Below are 17,389 nucleotides of genomic sequence, written 5' to 3' on the forward strand. Positions count from 1 at the left end.
ACAGCAGTCCAGACTCTGATTCCAGCTCCGGTGAGGTTCTGCACACAAATTGGCTGTCTGATTATATGAGAATATTTAACATTAGTTTAATTTATCAGGCTGGCCCATGTGATGACAGTTTACAATAATCTGCAATAGAAAGTGGCAGGAACACTTTTGTCTTCAAACATAAATTCATAAAGCTGATCATATTATTGAATTCATCATGTCTTATTATATATTTTGTTTTTCCTCATAAATAGTTATCCTGTCTTTAAAAACAAACTTTCGAAGCTGAAGTTTAGCAGAACCTGAGGACAGATCTGATTTCAGGTCTGAGGCATAAACATCACAGTAAAATTCATTATACTTTACATTTTATACTTTACATTTAACTCTGTGATTGTTTTTCTCTATTACAGAAGATGCTCTCAGATTCAGATCCATCAGCAACCCCTAACAACATGGAGGACTCGTCCCCTGAGTGTTTCCTGTCCTCTCTCGATGGAGTTCTTCTCTTCAGTTATTAACTCTTGAAAACAGCAGCACAAAATGCCAGACTGTTTGACAAGTCTGTGATTGAATAAATTGAAATGGAATCTCATACGTATCTTGCTATGCTTATTGGCTTTAAATGATTAATATTAAATAAGTTTGAAGGCCATTTATCAACATTTGCTTGTTTCATTGATTACAAGAAGGCGTTTGACTGGATAAATAGGGAGCTTCTACAATATAGGTTAAGTGCTGGTGTGAATGTGAAATTTTATTCTGCTGTGAAGTCTCTTTATCAAGCACCTGTTGCCTGCGTCCAGGTTAATGAATACACAACTGGATGGTTTCCTCAACAATTTGGAGTGAAGCGAGGAGATATTTTGTCTCCGACATTGTTCTCTATTTACATCAACGATTTAGCTCTTCAAATTGAAACCTCTAATGTGGGAGTTAATGTGGACGATCAGATTGTTGGAATATTATTATATGCGGATGATATAGTTCTACTGGCTGAAGATGAAGATGATTTACAGATTATGCTGAATATTGTTGCAGAGTGGTGCTTGAAATGGAGACTAGTGGCAAATGAAGACAAAACACAAGTAGAACATTTCAGGCAAAAATCATGAGTAAGAAGTCCATTTATTTTTAATTTATGCACAACAGTGCAATCATATGCTGATCAATATAAATATCTTGGCTTGACATTGGATGAACACATGACTTTTAAAGAAGCTATGAGTGTTTTGACTCAGTCAGCTGGTCGAGCTCTGGGATCTGTACTGAACAAAGTTAAACACTGTGGTAATCTGGGATTTCAGATTTATACACAACTCTATCATTCATGTGTGTGTCCAGTGTCAGATTATGCTTCTGGTGTCTGAGGGTTCCTACCATTTAATTTGCAATTCTGTACATCAGAGAGCTCTGAGGTCCTTCTTGGGAGTCCATAAATTAACGCCAGTCCTCGCTGTGAATGGAGATATGGGATGGGAGCCTCAAAACATCAGACATAAATGTGAAATGCTTCGGCTTTGGAACAGACTTGTAAAGGTGTCGGATCAGAGACTCAGAAAAAATATTTTTATTTGGGATACCTGTCATTGTCACCCATGGGCAAAGGAGATAAAATCTGTATTCCATATGAATAATATTTCCTTTATTTTTCTGAATAAGTTAACTTGTGATATTCAGGAGATAAAGAATAATATGTTTGTTATGTACAAAGAGAAATGGTCTGTAGATATATGGTACAAACCAAAACTAAGAACGTATTGTCTCATAAAGGATTGCTACAGTGTAGAAGCCCATGCTAAGTTTAATTTATCCCTGAAAACTCACCTCTTCAACAACGCCTACAACCACTAACTGATCAACTCTTATTAACAGCATCCTAAGCTGAGCGGTTATGGCCTCAGAAAGTTAAAAACGTATTAAATAAAAAAAATACCTAAAAGAACAATATATATACTGTATATACAAACATCTGTTTTTATATACTAATATCACTTTTAAAACAGATGTTTACAAAGTGCTTTGACTTCATGATAATGAAGTCTCTGAGGACAAATTCCTTCTGGTGCTCCATCTTCATGATACATGTATCCTCATGGCACAAGTTCAATTTACCTTCAAAAGACCGCTGAGTTTATATACACTCGTATACCCTTAATGTGTCCTCAGAAACCCTTGATGTGTTCTCATATACCGTACATGTGTTGTCATATACCGTTGATATATTTTCATATACCATTGATGTGTTATCATATACTGTTGATGTGTTCTCATTAACATCTTCTTGTTTTGGTTGTTGTAGTTTATCTGGGAAACAAAGAGCCAATAGATTAATATGAGTAGGTAGATATTTATATATTTACATGATAAGTAAAGGGTGCATTTCAATCAGAGGAATTCTTACCTGTCCCTTTTTGCTGAGGTTTGCTGTTGGCTCTAAAATGTAGAATAAGAAAAAATATTAAATATTTCCAGATAGATGCTTGTGATCATCTCAATTAATAGTTGTCTATTTGAAAGTACTGTTACTGAGCTCATTATGTTTAATCAATAATCAAGGCTAGTCAGTTCAAATTACAACATCTCTGAACAACAATTCATTAAGAAACAAAAATGTCTGACTTGTTATGATATGAAGTTATTACACTCACTTCTTTATATAAAATGTGTCCTGTCATTGTGTCAACCTGAATCTAGTTTAACATTTTCTGTCTGCTTTTTCCTCTGAACTCACTCGTGTCTTCTCAGATCCCGACTCTCCCTTCTGTTTTGCAGAAATCTTTGTCTTTACACCACCTCCATTTTTACATCTTCTGAGCTGCACACTTGTAATAAAATTTAACTCTCCTCCAGTCGCTTTCAATTTCAAGTGTTCGAACAACGCTCTTTAACTACACAAACCCGTCACTGTGTTTTTAAACTTCTGTCCTTTGTGCTGCTTCATAAGTGGATAAGTCTTCCTAACTCTCTGGTAGGCTGGCTGGTATAAACTTCAACAGTTTTCTAACAACTAGTAATAATGAACTATTACATTCAAACACACTGGGATGAAAAAACAAGCTTTCCCAGTTACATTTCAAAGACCTTTTAACTTACTTCTTTTTGTAGATAAAGTATCCTGCAGCAGCAGCTGCTCCAGGGATCACCAAACATGCAATTACTATTCCAGCGATACAACCACCACTACAGTTTGATGGTACTGGAGAGGATACTAAGAAAAGAGGAGGAAAAGAACATATTCTGTAAACAGGAACTGTGCCATACTAACAGCAGATACAAAGCATTCATTGACTTCCCCTGATTTCTACCGACAGATTATTTATGCACTATGGGTAATGAACCAGATTCAGTTTTAACAAGGTAAATGAATGCTTGGAATAAAAACCACAAAATCTCTCGACCTCTTATCATTAATTTGAATAATATTTTAAGAACTTTAAGACTCACAATTTTAATCTGTAGAAGTGCATTTCTAAATTTGACAATTTTCAGAGAATCCTTCAGTAATATATCGGGGCGCTGATAGCCTAGTGCATGAGCTCCATATACAGAGGCTATAGTCCTCCAAGTAGGCGGCTCCTGTTTTATGTAAAGTTGCGCACACTACAAATAACAACATTTCTCCACATTTAGGCCTAAAACATCATTTATTCACATTTAGAGAAATATTTGTGAACTTTGTCTAATTTACTTTTGTGAATAAAAATGTAAGATAATTTCATTGGCAAATATAAATGTTAAATATTATCTCTAAATGTTGAATGTTATATATAAATGTTAAACATACATGTCCTGATTCTAAATATTTAGCTACGATTTCTAAATATTTAGAAATGATAGCCTAGTGCATGAGCTCCATATACAGAGGTTATAGTCCTCCAAACAGGCAGCTCCTGTTTAAATCTGACCTGTGGCTGCTTTTCCTCATGTCTTCCTCACTCATTTCCTACTCTATCCATTGTCCTATAATAAAGGCCAAAAGCCCACAAACAATCAATCTTTAAAGTCTCATGAACTGAAAATAGATCAGACATATTTAATTGGTCAAATTGATCTCAAAGACATGTCACACCAACAGAATCTACAATAAACACCGTCTTGTTACCTATTACAGTCACTCCATGCACTGAAGAAGATGATCTTCCAGTTATGATATTCTTTGCTTGACAGGTGTAGTTTCTACTGTCGGACGCTTCAGCGTTCTTTTTAGTGTACTCAGGAGAATTGAGTATCTCTGTCCCGTTCAGTAACCAGGTGAAGTTTGCAGGTGGTTCAGACTCGGCCTCACAGGTTAATGTGAAGGTGTCTCCCAAAGATATGTGATGCTGGCCTTTGATTTGAACGTTTTCTGGTCCATCTGAAAAACAGTTATAGTTAAAAAATCTTAATCAATGTGTAACAGGTAAAAATAAGTTGTGTTTTAATGGCAGATTTGTATTATGACGCTCATTATTTTGAACAGTTAATGAGTACAGTAGTTTGTTACCTACAGTTCACAACCAAGACGTGTTTATCTTCCATGGAGTTGATGGGGTTGCTGATATTACAGGAATATTCTCCTCTGTCTGTTTTATTTAGACGTTGAAAAGACAGAACTCTGTTGTTATCGTAAAGTATAATGTCAGCTTGATTTAGATCAGATCCATCCTTCATCCACTTTCTGGTAAACACGGAGCCAGCAGCGTCACAGGTTAAGTTGACAGAGTTCCCCTCTATTGGCTCCTTTGGTGACGATGTGATAGAAGGATCTGATATTCTCTCTGTTGGACAAAAGATCACAGAAACTTTTTAAATGTATAAAGAACAAAAACACAGGTTCAGCTATAGATAACAATCAATTTAAATATTTAACAGCAACATTGTGAAACTTACAGTTTCATTAACTGTAAGTCTCACAATTTCAATCAATAGAAGTGCATTTCTAAATTTGACTATTTTCAGAGAATCCTTCAGTAATATATCGGGGCGCTGATAGCCTAGTGCATGAGCTCCATATACAGAGGCTATAGTCCTCCAAGCGGGCAGCTCCTGTTTAAATCTGACCTGTGGCTGCTTTTCTTCATGTCTTCCTCACTCATTTCCTACTCTATCCATTGTCCTATAATAAAGGCCAAAAGCCCACAAACAATCAATCTTTAAAGCCTCATGAACTGAAAATAGATCAGACACATTTAATTGGTCAAATTGATCTCAAAGACATGTCACACCAACAGAATCTACAATAAACACCGTCTTGTTACCTGTTACAGTCACTCCATGCACTGAAGAAGATGATCTTCCAGTTATGATATTCTTTGCTTGACAGGTGTAGTTTCCACTGTCGGACGCTTCAGCGTTCTTTTTAGTGTATTCAGGAGAATTGAGTATCTCTGTCCCATTCAGTAACCAGGTGAAGTTTGCAGGTGGTTCAGACTCGGCCTCACAGGTTAATGTGAAGGTGTCTCCCAAAGATATGAGATGCTGGCCTTCGATTTGAGTGTTTTCTGGTCCATCTGAAAAACAGTTATAGTTAAATAAATAAAATTTAACGTGTAACAGGTAAAAATAAGTTGTGTTTTAATGGCAGATTTATGTTATGACGCTCATTATTTTTGAACAGTTAATGAGTACAGTAGTTTGTCACCTACAGTTCACAACCAAGACGTGTTTAGCTTCCATGGAGTTGATGGGGTTGCTGATATTACAGGAATATTCTCCTCTGTCTGTTTTTTTTAGACGTTGAAAAGACAGAACTCTGTTGTTATCGTAAAGTATAATGTCAGTTTGAGTTAGATCAGATCCATCCTTCATCCACTTTCTGGTAAACACGGAGCCAGCAGCGTCACAGGTTAAGTTGACAGAGTTCCCCTCTATTGCCTCCTTTGGTGACGATGTGATAGAAGCATTTGATATTCTCTCTGTTGGACAAAAGATCACAGAAACTTTTTAAAAGTATGAAGAAGAAAAACACAGGTTCAGCTATAGATTAACAATCAATTTAAATATTCAACATCAACAAGGACTTTGAGCTTTTCCATGAAATGTGTTTTCTGTCTAATTGAATGTCATTGTTTAAAAGGTTTCACCTCAAGTCTTAATGAAATCTTTTAACCCATAGTAACTTCTCTGCCAGCTTGGGGGCATTGGAAAGAAGACTTAAAAACACAACATTTTTATCAATGTTTGCAAACTAACTTCAAATTACTAGTTAGGTAATGCTATAATTACACACCATTCATTTCTAAATGATATTACTGATGTAATGAGTATTAGTATGAATGTAAATACTAAAAATGTGTGATGGATACACTGAGCACAAACCAGACAGGATGAGCTCAGCTGTCAGACTCACTCTGCATGTTAAATGGTTACACCTTATCATATCTGATGACTGGTTCTTGGTGCAATGATTAACCAGTGTTGGAGCTTCCTCCTATTCACTATCAGCACTGGTAAACTGTTTGTTAATTGTTAGCTTCACAAACAGACAAGTTAAAGAAAAAAGGAACTGTTTATTTAAAGTTATTTTACTTCCTGTCCCCCACGCTTTTACCCAATCTCTGATTGTGTTATACTATACTGCTCTTACTCTTTACAGAACTTTTAGCTTTTAATCACAGAGGTCACTTTTAATCATCACTTGTCAATTTAACTTTTGCCACTCACTTCACATACTTTCACAATTGTCCTGTATAGTTCATTTCACTATTTATATTCTTCTTGTATGTAACTCCTGTTTTTGTTTTATTTGTAATTTTCTGACCTATTCTGTTTTGATTTTGTATGACCTACTTCTCTTCTCTTATTGTTCATGTATCTTTATGTATTCATGTGTGACATTTATTCATTTGTAAGAGTTAAGTAAATGTGTATATTATATTTTCTTAAACAGGAACTGAAAACATAAACACTACATCGATCATTTATTATCCAAAGTGCAACAGTGAGACTGAAAGGCTTTTAGACACAAGGCCTAAGATATATAGATCATAGGAGGACTTTGTAGATGTGGTTGATCAGATATGATTGACGTTTCTAGTTTTAAAATAATAGCGAACAAAGTTATGAAACAAAAACGATACATCTCAATTTTTAAATTAAATCTTCCAAAAACTTGATGGTAGTAATAAAGGTGCTGATGTGACATCGAGCCCTGCACCACAGTGGACTTTAATTCTACATGTGTTTACTATTTTTGTCATATATTATAAAAATATATAATCACATTGAAACATACTAAATCGTACTTAAAGAAGTGTATTGCATTTACATAAGAAGATACAAATCTGCTCTGTTTCCCTGAATTCATGAGATTATATCTCCAAATTACAAGATAGCTTTTCATGACAAAGTTGATTTTGATCTGTGTTTTCATAATTCTGAGACAATTATCTTGTTAATTCAGGAAAACAAGAAATTAAATTATCTTGTGAATTAAAACACTTCTGTAGAAACATACTCGCCTGTTTCAGATGTGATGCTTTATATTCAACTGACTATCTGTCACACATTTTATATGACTCCACTGAACACCTAAACACACTCATTTATTTTTTGCATTAATTGCTGTGCATAATCTCCATTCAGCACTCTAACAGATGTATCAAGTGAAACATTGTCTTACCATAAACTCTCAGTGTGGTTCTGCCTTCAAACTCATTCACAGTTGTAATCCTGACTGTGTATTCTCCACTGTCATTGAGAGACAGACCCCTGAGCTCCAGAGATCCAGTAGAGGGGAAGAAGGTGATTCTTCCCTCATATCCAGGGTAAGTGTAGTTTTGAATAGTTGAAATGATTATAGTTTTGTCCCCAAACTTCCAGATAGTTGTTGCAAATGGACTCTCTGGTGGATTCACTGTGGTAAACATCACTGTCCCTCCAACAGCTCCATTCAGAGGACCATCTGGCAACAAACCAACTCCACTAGTTAAACCTGGAAGACACAGAAACACTTTAAGAAAATTACTTTAAGGGGATTGTGATAATAACAATTATTCCACAGCATCTGATAGAGATCCAAACTAAAATAGGCCCTCTGTTCTTAATGAAGGAAATCATTTCTGCTTTTTGTAGAGGTTAAAGTCAAACTTGAATCAATGATTAACACAAGGCTGGTTTCAGGTCTTTTGTTGAAATGTAATGCAGTGCTTTTATTATTTGATGCTTTCTCTTTCAAAACCCAAACATTAAAAAATGTCCATTAAGGAAAATACAAAAAGAACAGTTGGTCAAACACTTTCAGATAGCCTCCGATATACAGTACATGTTTTTATACATTAGGTTAAAGTTTCTATTCATAATATCTACATTGACAGAAGACAATTATTTCCTTGAAAGTAAATTGCTCTCTGGTTGTGCATTTGATATATTGAATATTAGTGTAGCCAATAAAAGTACAATTAAATCAGATTAGTTAAATGTTCTTAAGTCTTGTTTTTTTAGCCAGGCTGTACTGAGTTTGAACTGTTTGCTAACTACTTTGAAGCAAGCAGATATTTTTCCAGTCATGGGATCTATATGATGTTGTTGAAAGAAGATATTGATCATTTCCATTTCCTAAAACAAATGATAAATACCAGTTTATGTGACAAAATCTTTCTTTGTGTCCTTGAGTAAGCTGATGGAAAATCTTTATGTATGTGCTGTATCATGGTGATAACTTACCTGAAAAGACTCCCAGGAGGATGCTGATCACAGCTTTTTCCATTTTATCCAACGTCCCGTCAAGTGTAACAGAGAAAAGAGTGATGTTTCACAGTTCTGACCAAGCCCTAAAGGATGAGTGAGTATCAGAATGTGGATTTCGATTATGATGGTCGTATAAGGAAGTAATGTCTAATGTGATTTGTGTTAATATATCTGCATCAGTGTAGGAGTGAATTAATCATTTACCTAATTTGATGAAAAGCGACTTTGAAACAGCAATGCAGTGGGGAAAACACCCTTTGACAAAGAGAAGGTAGAGGAAATGGTCCTAAGGGGGTTTGATGGCATTGGGTCTGGAGGACAGGTGGTGGGCCGAGAGTCTAATACAGACTGAGACACTTTGTCCTCGGTCAGAGGGTTGAATGAGGTGAGTGAGGTAATTGTTAGTGCCAAAATATGAGGCAAACATGTCTGGTGTCAGCCGAGTGGAGGGTGGAAGAGGAGGGGAGTGGAGGAGTGATGATAGTGGGTATTAAAATTTCTCAAGTTCTTAAGATTGTGCCTAAGACTCAAAAATCAAAGAGATGACAGGGGTTGCAGTTTCAAGGATTTATTTCCCATCCAAAGCCGTGGTTTCTGTGGTATCAACGACACATTTTACAAATTAACAATATAAACTAATCACGAAACTATGAACAAACAATTACCATCTTGATTAAATTAATAGTGAACTCAAACAGATTCAAGAAACAGAAGATAAATAAACATCAACAACAAGTCTTGCTCAGGAACGCATGGCAGAGGTAGTAGATGGAGATAGTAGAGATCTACAGCTTTGAGTTGGGGCTGTAGGCACACCTGCAATAATCAATCCTGCAAGACATTGAGTGGATGTGACAACTCTGTCCACCAGAGGTCGCCATTTAGACTTCCATGGAGAGAATTCACATCAATGAGCATAGAAAGACCTGTGAAACACTATGATTATGTTGTTTATGTTATCATAAACACTATATTAATGAACATCTCTCTGGTTAACTCTAGATTATGTAATACTTTTACCATCTACAGCATTAGCTATCTCCACACCAGATGGTTCACCAGAAAGAACAGGTATGTGTCACAACTACAGCCCCTTTTTCAACCAGGAACTTTGGGGAGCAGGGTATGCAGCTCCTGCAGTGTTGAACAAATCTGTTTGGTCAGGCTCAGCAGGGTTTTAGACCACCTGTAATGTTTAAAATACTGAATCTATAAGCCTGCAAGACTGCTTTTTCCCCACCTCTACCTGTTCTGTTACTATTATGAAAAAGTACAAAAACACTAAGCAAGACTTAAAGAACAGAGGAATTAAACAAACGTATAAATAAAAAGAAAACAACAAAAGAAGAACAGTCAGAGGTATAATCTGGAATCAAAACCTACGCAGTTTTGATTATCTCTGAAGATTCTTGAGTTTTAATATATTTTTTCTTAGTTTATAAAGTCATTCATAAAGATAAAAAAGTGGTTTGACTTTTACTAAAACAAAAATACATTCACGCTTGTAATTTCATAATTACAATTTTTTTTTTTTTTTTCCAATATCAACTATTTTTTAAGTAGGGGTTAATATCATTTATCATCTTATAAAGTGTTTCTTTGGCTTTGGGTGAAATGGGGAGGGGGGGATGGGAGTGAGTTTTAATTCTTTAACAAAACACACACTCTCCTTTCAATCATCAATCAATGAATCCATTTACAAAGCAATACAGCCTGCTTTGCATTGTTTATCCAGGACTTCAGGCAGCGTTTGACATGCTGACTACTATAGGCCACAAGAACCTTTAAGTTCATTGAAGAGAAGCCCCTGGAACTAAAAGGGAGAAATACCACTTTCTTAAGTCACCCTTATTGTATAACCCTCCCCCAGGGTCCTACAAGCACCCACATCAAGCTGCACTCTAAAAGTATAAAGCTTACAAAATGTTTGAAAACACATGCTCTACTCACATACTGAGAGTCATGTCAGCGGCTGTGGCTCAGCTGGTAGAGTCGTTGCCTCTCAACCGGAAGGTTAAGATGTTAAAAAAAGTTGCTTGTTTTAACATGCTTGTAATTTCGACGCCATTTGAAATGAGAGAAACTTCAATCTCCTTTCGAGAATAAATGAAGGTTGGAAATGAAATGAAATGTACTGCTTATTTGATTATATGAAAAAGAACCCTATGCTGAAAGTAATATAGTCATTTAATGTTCATGTTGTCAGTGTTTTGTTACCAGTATTTGTAGCCAATGCTTTCCTCTTGCATTGTGATTTTTAGTGAGTATATCACAAGTATTTCACTATTTATATTATTTTTGTATTTTTTCTTAGAATAAGATAATAAAATGTGATCAAAAAGTCAATGTCATGTCATATCAATAATGCAATGTAGAGGTTAACATATTGGAGCTGTAAAAATGTGTGCAGGAAGCTGCCGGCTTGCTATAGCCAATGTTAGCACAGCACAGAGCACATGCCATGCTTGTTTAGGGTTCATGTTAGTACAAACAGTACTACTCAGCTTCTCTCCTGAGCGTTAGACTGTGAAATAAGACAGTCCAATATCTTCTTCATTAATGGAATATTTATTTCTCATTCCACCGTGGTCTTCATAAATGTAATTTCTGCATGATCACAACAATTGTCCATAAATTTCCATTCAAAGATTTCATCTGTGTTACCTCATAGCGTGGCAAAGCGGTCAAAAAAGTGTATGTGCTCTCGATCTAGCAACACCTGACACCCCAGTGAAATTTCTTACCTATAAAGAGTATCACCTTAACCCAAATTTGTGTCTTACACTTCATACTCCTGAACATGGCTTCTACATCCTTATATCTTTTTTTCTGTGGCACCACAAGCTTTTCCCCCTTTCGTGGGCTCATTCCATAAAATACATACCTGACAAATACACTTTGACATTATAATTAAATACTAAGGTTATGTTACCAGATTGCATTCAGAAATGTTTGCCCTCCACATGGAATGATGGACTTGGTAAATTGACTTCCTGTCTTCTGACAACTCAAACTACTCAAAGCACCACATGTCAAATTCACCCACTCACATCACATTCACACACTGATGGCAGAGGCTGCTAAGTAGTGTCCATCAGTATCAACTAATCCAGTTAATACACATTCAAACGCCTCTGATGCAGCAGCAGAAGCAATTTGGCATTCAGTGTCTTTAGTTTCAACATGTGACTGCAGGAGCTGAGGATTGAACCGACTCTGCCACTGAGCCACAGCTGCCTCCTATGATTGGTACACCCTTTTTACACGTATGTAAATGATTCATTTGATAATGTTAAAATCCTTTATTTTATCCAATCCAGACACAGGTATGATGCAACGTTTGTCAGTTTGTTGTTGTTTGAGTCCCAACAGGTGTGGTGCAGAATATTAATCAGTCTGAGATCGGGCTGCTGGTCTCCATTTGTATCAGTCTGACGTCTATCGTCATTATTATGAATGGAAATGGGGCTCAAAGAGCTGCTCGACTTCATCCGCTATGATTAACTTTAGCACTTCTGCTTATTATATTGTCATTATAGTTATTCTGTTAATATTAGACAAATCTGTCAATTATCATACTTTATTACTGCTTATACCACACTTACTTTTACCATTTTTACTGGCATTGTATTTATAAATCAGTTTTATTCATTATTGTTGTTGTTTCTGTTTGTTTGTCTTGTTCTAGCTCTCTTCCTGTAAGCCTAACACAGAGTCAGCAGATGACTGTTCATCATGAGTCTGCTCGAGGCTTCTGTCTGTATAAAAGGAGGCTTATCCTTGCTACTGTTACTTTGCTAAATGTTGTTTTGTGCTGTGCTCATGGTGGATAAATGTTGGGTCTTAAATACTATAAGAGTACGGTCTAGACCTGCTCTTTTTGTAAAGTGTATTGAGATCAAAAACATTATGAATTGGTGCTCTATAAAGAATGATTGATAAACCAGTAGAACTTGGCAGGAGGTCTGGAGTTATCAAAGCAGGACAGGCTATTGTATAAACCTTTGAACCTGTGTCATAGTATAATTACACCAGAAACAACATGCATAACCCACCACAAGAGGGCGCAGGTGTGTCAGCTTTAGTCGATGACCCTTCATGCAGACTGTCTTAAAACTCCACACAAAGGAACTTGATGATTGACTTGTGTGACTGGAGCTGTTGAAGGCTCACATGAATAAGCACAGTCAAAGTTTGATGGTTGACCTTCCGTTAGCTGCGTGAATCTCACAAAGAAATATCAATGGATACATTAGCTTTATTTATCGTCTCTGTGTCTTTTACAGGTAAGGTTCACCTGTTCTACTTTCCCCGTTCATATTTCTGTTATATTTAAAGTTGTTGAAGATTTGCTGGAAATGATTTAGGTCAATGATTGAGGAGCTAATTGTATTCTAAGTACCAAACGTGCTGCCTTTTAAGTATCTTTAACCATTAAGTTTTCTGAATAGAGAATAAATGTAATGTTAGTCCTGTACACGTGGTTGAGGAAATATGGACACCTTTATTTATCTAAGAAAAGAAAAATGTTACTCTTCTAAAGTCTGAATAATAATCAAACCTTGGTATTTTAAATAGATTTTTTGTTTGTTTGTATTTTCTGTGCGCTCTGATCATTCAATGACTGGGTACATTTTTACACATGATTTCCAAAAGCATCGAAGATAATTCGTGATCTTCTTCAAATGTTCACCATTGACAAAGAATGCAGTTGGCTTCTTTCATTAAAAATACATCAAATGCAATGACAAGAACTACAAGGATTTGAAGAAGAGTGAAGTTGTGCGTGAGTTTTCCCTGTGTTTCACATGATTAGAGATCTCCTCAGATGTGTTTCTGTGTCTTCCAGGTTTAACTAGTGGAGTTGGTTTGTTGCCAGATGGTCCTCTGAATGGAGCTGTTGGAGGGACAGTGATGTTTACCACAGTGAATCCACCAGAGAGTCCATTTGTAACAACTAACTGGAGGTTTGGGGACAAAACTATAATCATTTCAAATATTCAAAACACAACTTACCCTGGATATGAGGGAAGAATCACCTTCTTCCCCTCTACTGGATCTCTGGAGCTCAGGAGTCTGTCTCTCAGTGACAGTGGAGAATACACAGTCAGGATTACAACTGTGAGTGAGTTTGAAGGCAGAACCACACTGAGAGTTTATGGTAAGACAATGTTTCACTTGATACATCTGTTAGAGTGCTGAATGGAGATTATGCACAGCAGTAGAGCAATAAATAAACATGTTAAGCTGTTAAGAGGTTTAATGGAAGATCTGTAAAATAGGTTCAACACATACCATCTCAAACAAAATCAGAATATGTTATTAATGATTCTCTACATGTTTGTACTTAATACTAGAACAAAACTACTGGAAACATTTGCATTTAAAGACCTGTGTGGTGCCCACATGATGATGTAATAGCATCACCTTCAGTGGTAAAATGAAGATTTGAGACTCTTTTGATCAAATCCTGATGAAATATGTTGGCTTTCTATGTTTGTTTGTTTGTTTCCTTATGCTTCAGTTTGTTTTTCTGGTTGGATTATCAAGCATCAAGTATACAAGTATAACTGCTGCACATTTAGTCATGAATGTTCAATATTATGTTTTTGGTCCCCTATCAAAAAAAAGATTTGAATTACAATCACAAACTGTCATAAATATATAACTTTTTTTTATATAACATAACTGGCAGTGCAGCGAAAATAACTTTGCACAAATGAAGTCGCATTTAATCCTGATCAACATGTGAATGCACTTCATGTGCTGAAACGGAACTCTTAATTATGATCTATTTAACCCACCAAGTATAAATCCTTTCACAAATCTTTCTTTGTTTTGTTTGGAGTTTAGATAATAGTTGTCCAATTGTGTCTGTTTGTTAGGCTAACATTACCAAACAGTTTACCAGTGCTGATAGTGAATAGGGAGGAGGCTCCAACACTGGTTAATCATTGCACCCAGAACCAGTCATCAGATATGATAAGGTGTAACCATTAAATATGCAGAGTGAGTCTGACAGCTGAGCTCATCCCGTTTGGTTTGTGCTCAGTGTATCCATCACACATTTTTAGTATTTACATTCATACTAATACTCATTACATCAATAATATCATTCAGAAATGAATAGTGAGTGGTTATAGCATTATAACCATGCAGAAAAAGTTACCACAGGTTAAAAGATTTCATTAAGACTTGAGGTGAAACCTTTTAAACAATGATATTCAATTAGATGGAAAACACATTTCATGGAAAAGCTCAAAGTCCTTGTTGATGTTGAATATTTAAATTGATTGTTAATCTATCGCTGAACCTGTGTTTTTGTTCTTCATACATTTAAAAAGTTTCTGTGATCTTTTGTCCAACAGAGAGAATATCAAATCCTTCTATCACATCGTCATCAAAGGAGCCAATAGAGGGGAACTCTGTCAACTTAACCTGTGACGCTGCTGGCTCTGTGTTTACCAGAAAGTGGATGAAGGATGGATCTGATCTAAATCAAACTGACATTATACTTTACGATAACAACAGAGTTCTGTCTTTTCAACATCTAAAAAAAACAGACAGAGGAGAATATTCCTGTAATATCAGCAACCCCATCAACTCCATGGAAGCTAAACACGTCTTGGTTGTGAACTGTAGGTGACAAACTACTGTACTCATTAACTGTTCAAAATAATGAGCGTCATAATACAAATCTGACATTAAAACACAACTTATTTTTGCCTGTTACACATTGAATTAAATTTTTCTAACGTCAATTAACTATAACTGTTTTTCAGATGGACCAGAAAACACTCAAATCGAAGGCCAGCATCACATATCTTTGGGAGACACCTTCACATTAACCTGTGAGGCCGAGTCTGAACCACCTGCAAACTTCACCTGGTTACTGAATGGGACAGAGATACTCAATTCTCCTGAGTACACTAAAAAGAACGCTGAAGCGTCCGACAGTGGAAACTACACCTGTCAAGCAAAGAATATCATAACTGGAAGATCATCTTCTTCAGTGCATGGAGTGACTGTAATAGGTAACAAGATAGTGTTTATTGTAGATTCTGTTGGTGTGACATGTCTTTGAGATCAATTTGACCAATTAAATGTGTCTGATCTATTTTCAGTTCATGAGGCTTTAAAGATTGATTGTTTGTGGGCTTTTGGCCTTTATTATAGGACAATGGATAGAATAGGAAATGAGTGAGGAAGACATGAGGAAAAGCAGCCACAGGTCAGATTTAAACACAAGCCACCTGTTTGGAGGACTATAGACTCTGTATATGGAGCTCATGCACTAGGCTATCAGCGCCCCGATATATTACTGAAGGATTCTCTGAAAATGGTCAAATTTAGAAATGCACTTTTACAGATTAAAATTGTGAGTCTTAAAGTTCTTAAAATAGTATTCAAATTAATGATAAGAGATCCAGAGATTTTGTGGTTTTTATGTCAAGCATTCATTTACCTTGTTAAAACTGAATCTGGTTCATTACCCATAGTGCATCAATAATCTGTCGGTAGAAATCAGGGGAAGTCAATGAATGCTTTCTATCTGCTGTTAGTATGGCACAGTTTCTGTTTACAGAATGTGTTCTTGTCCTCCTCTTTTCTTGGTATCCTCTCCAGTACCATCAAACTGTAGTGGTGGTTGTATCGCTGGAATAGTAATTGCATGTTTGGTGATCCCTGGAGCAGCTGCTGCTGCAGGATACTTTATCTACAAAAAGAAGTAAGTTAAAAGGTCTTTGAAATGTAACTGGGAAAGCTTGTTTTTTCATCCCAGTGTGTTTGAATGTAATAGTTCATTATTACAAGTTGTTAGAAAACTGTTGAAGTTTATACCAGCCAGCCTACCAGAGAGTTAGGAAGACTTATCCGCTTATGAAGCAGCACAAAGGGCAGAAGTTTAAAAACGCAGTGACGGGTTTGTGTAGTTAAAGAGCGTTGCTCGAGCACTCGAAATTGAAAGCGACTGGAGGAGAGTTAAATTATATTACAAGTGTGCAGCTCAGAAGATGTAAAAATGGAGTTGGTGTAAAAACAAAGATTGCTGCAAAACAGAAGGGAGAGTCGGGATCTGAGAAGACACGAGTGAGTTCAGAGGAAAAAGCAGACAGAAAATGTTAAACTAGATTCAGGTTGACACAATGACAGGACACATTTTATATAAAGAAGTGAGTGTAATAACTTCATATCATAACAAGTCAGACATTTTTGTTTCTTAATGAATTGTTGTTCAGTTATGTTGTAATTTCAACTGACTAGCCTTGATTATTGATTAAACATAATGAGCTCAGTAACAGTACTTTCAAATAGACAAGTATTAATTAAGATGATCACAAGCATCTATCTGGAAATATTTAAAATTTTTTCTTATTCTACATTTTAGAGCCAACAACAAACCTCAGCAAAAAGGGACAGGTAAGAATTCCTCTGCTTGAAATGCACCCTTTACTTATCATGTAAATATATAAATATCTACCTACTCATATTAATCTATTGGCTCTTTGTTTCCCAGATAAACTACAACAACCAAAACAAGAAGATGTTAATGAGAACACATCAACAGTATATGATAACACATCAATGGTATATGAGAATATATCAACAGTATATGACAACACATGTACGGTATATGAGAACACATCAAGGGTTTCTGAGGACACATTAAGGGTATACGAGTGTATATAAACTCAGCGGTCTTTTGAAGGTAAATTGAACTTGTGCCATG

General features: G+C 36.0%; 2 protein-coding genes across 14 annotated transcripts in view; one reads left to right on the plus strand and one right to left on the minus strand.

Annotated features, from left to right (window-relative positions):
• Positions 1 to 1,097: 1,097 nt before the first annotated feature.
• Positions 1,098 to 17,389, minus strand: part of LOC110004635 (carcinoembryonic antigen-related cell adhesion molecule 5-like) — a 29,211-nt gene continuing 12,919 nt past the window's right edge. The window contains exons 3-9 of one of the 3 annotated variants that reach the window (XM_065957915.1): positions 5,616 to 5,885; positions 5,229 to 5,480; positions 4,479 to 4,748; positions 4,094 to 4,345; positions 3,085 to 3,187; positions 2,393 to 2,424; positions 1,098 to 2,295 (exon numbers count right to left, since the gene is read on the minus strand). In XM_065957915.1, coding sequence (XP_065813987.1) covers positions 2,123 to 2,295; positions 2,393 to 2,424; positions 3,085 to 3,187; positions 4,094 to 4,345; positions 4,479 to 4,748; positions 5,229 to 5,480; positions 5,616 to 5,885 — 1,352 coding nt within the window. In that variant the 3' untranslated portion in view covers positions 1,098 to 2,122. Of the gene's footprint in view, positions 2,296 to 2,392; positions 2,425 to 3,084; positions 3,200 to 4,093; positions 4,346 to 4,478; positions 4,749 to 5,228; positions 5,481 to 5,615; positions 5,886 to 17,389 lie in introns of all 3 variants that reach the window. The other 2 variants (XM_065957914.1, XM_065957916.1) reach the window with 2 other exon arrangements.
• Positions 12,579 to 17,389, plus strand: part of LOC109988992 (carcinoembryonic antigen-related cell adhesion molecule 5) — a 53,454-nt gene continuing 48,643 nt past the window's right edge. Inside the window, exons 1-4 of one of the 11 annotated variants that reach the window (XM_065957905.1) lie at positions 12,579 to 12,944; positions 13,508 to 13,819; positions 15,027 to 15,296; positions 15,441 to 15,692. In XM_065957905.1, the coding sequence (XP_065813977.1) occupies positions 12,902 to 12,944; positions 13,508 to 13,819; positions 15,027 to 15,296; positions 15,441 to 15,692 (877 nt within the window). In that variant the 5' untranslated portion in view covers positions 12,579 to 12,901. The remainder of the gene's footprint in view (positions 12,945 to 13,507; positions 13,820 to 15,026; positions 15,297 to 15,440; positions 15,693 to 17,389) is intronic. The other 10 variants (XM_065957906.1, XM_065957900.1, XM_065957902.1 and 7 more) reach the window with 10 other exon arrangements.

This window comes from Labrus bergylta, chromosome 8, assembly GCF_963930695.1.
Source record: "Labrus bergylta chromosome 8, fLabBer1.1, whole genome shotgun sequence".
Lineage (NCBI taxonomy): Eukaryota > Metazoa > Chordata > Actinopteri > Labriformes > Labridae > Labrus > Labrus bergylta.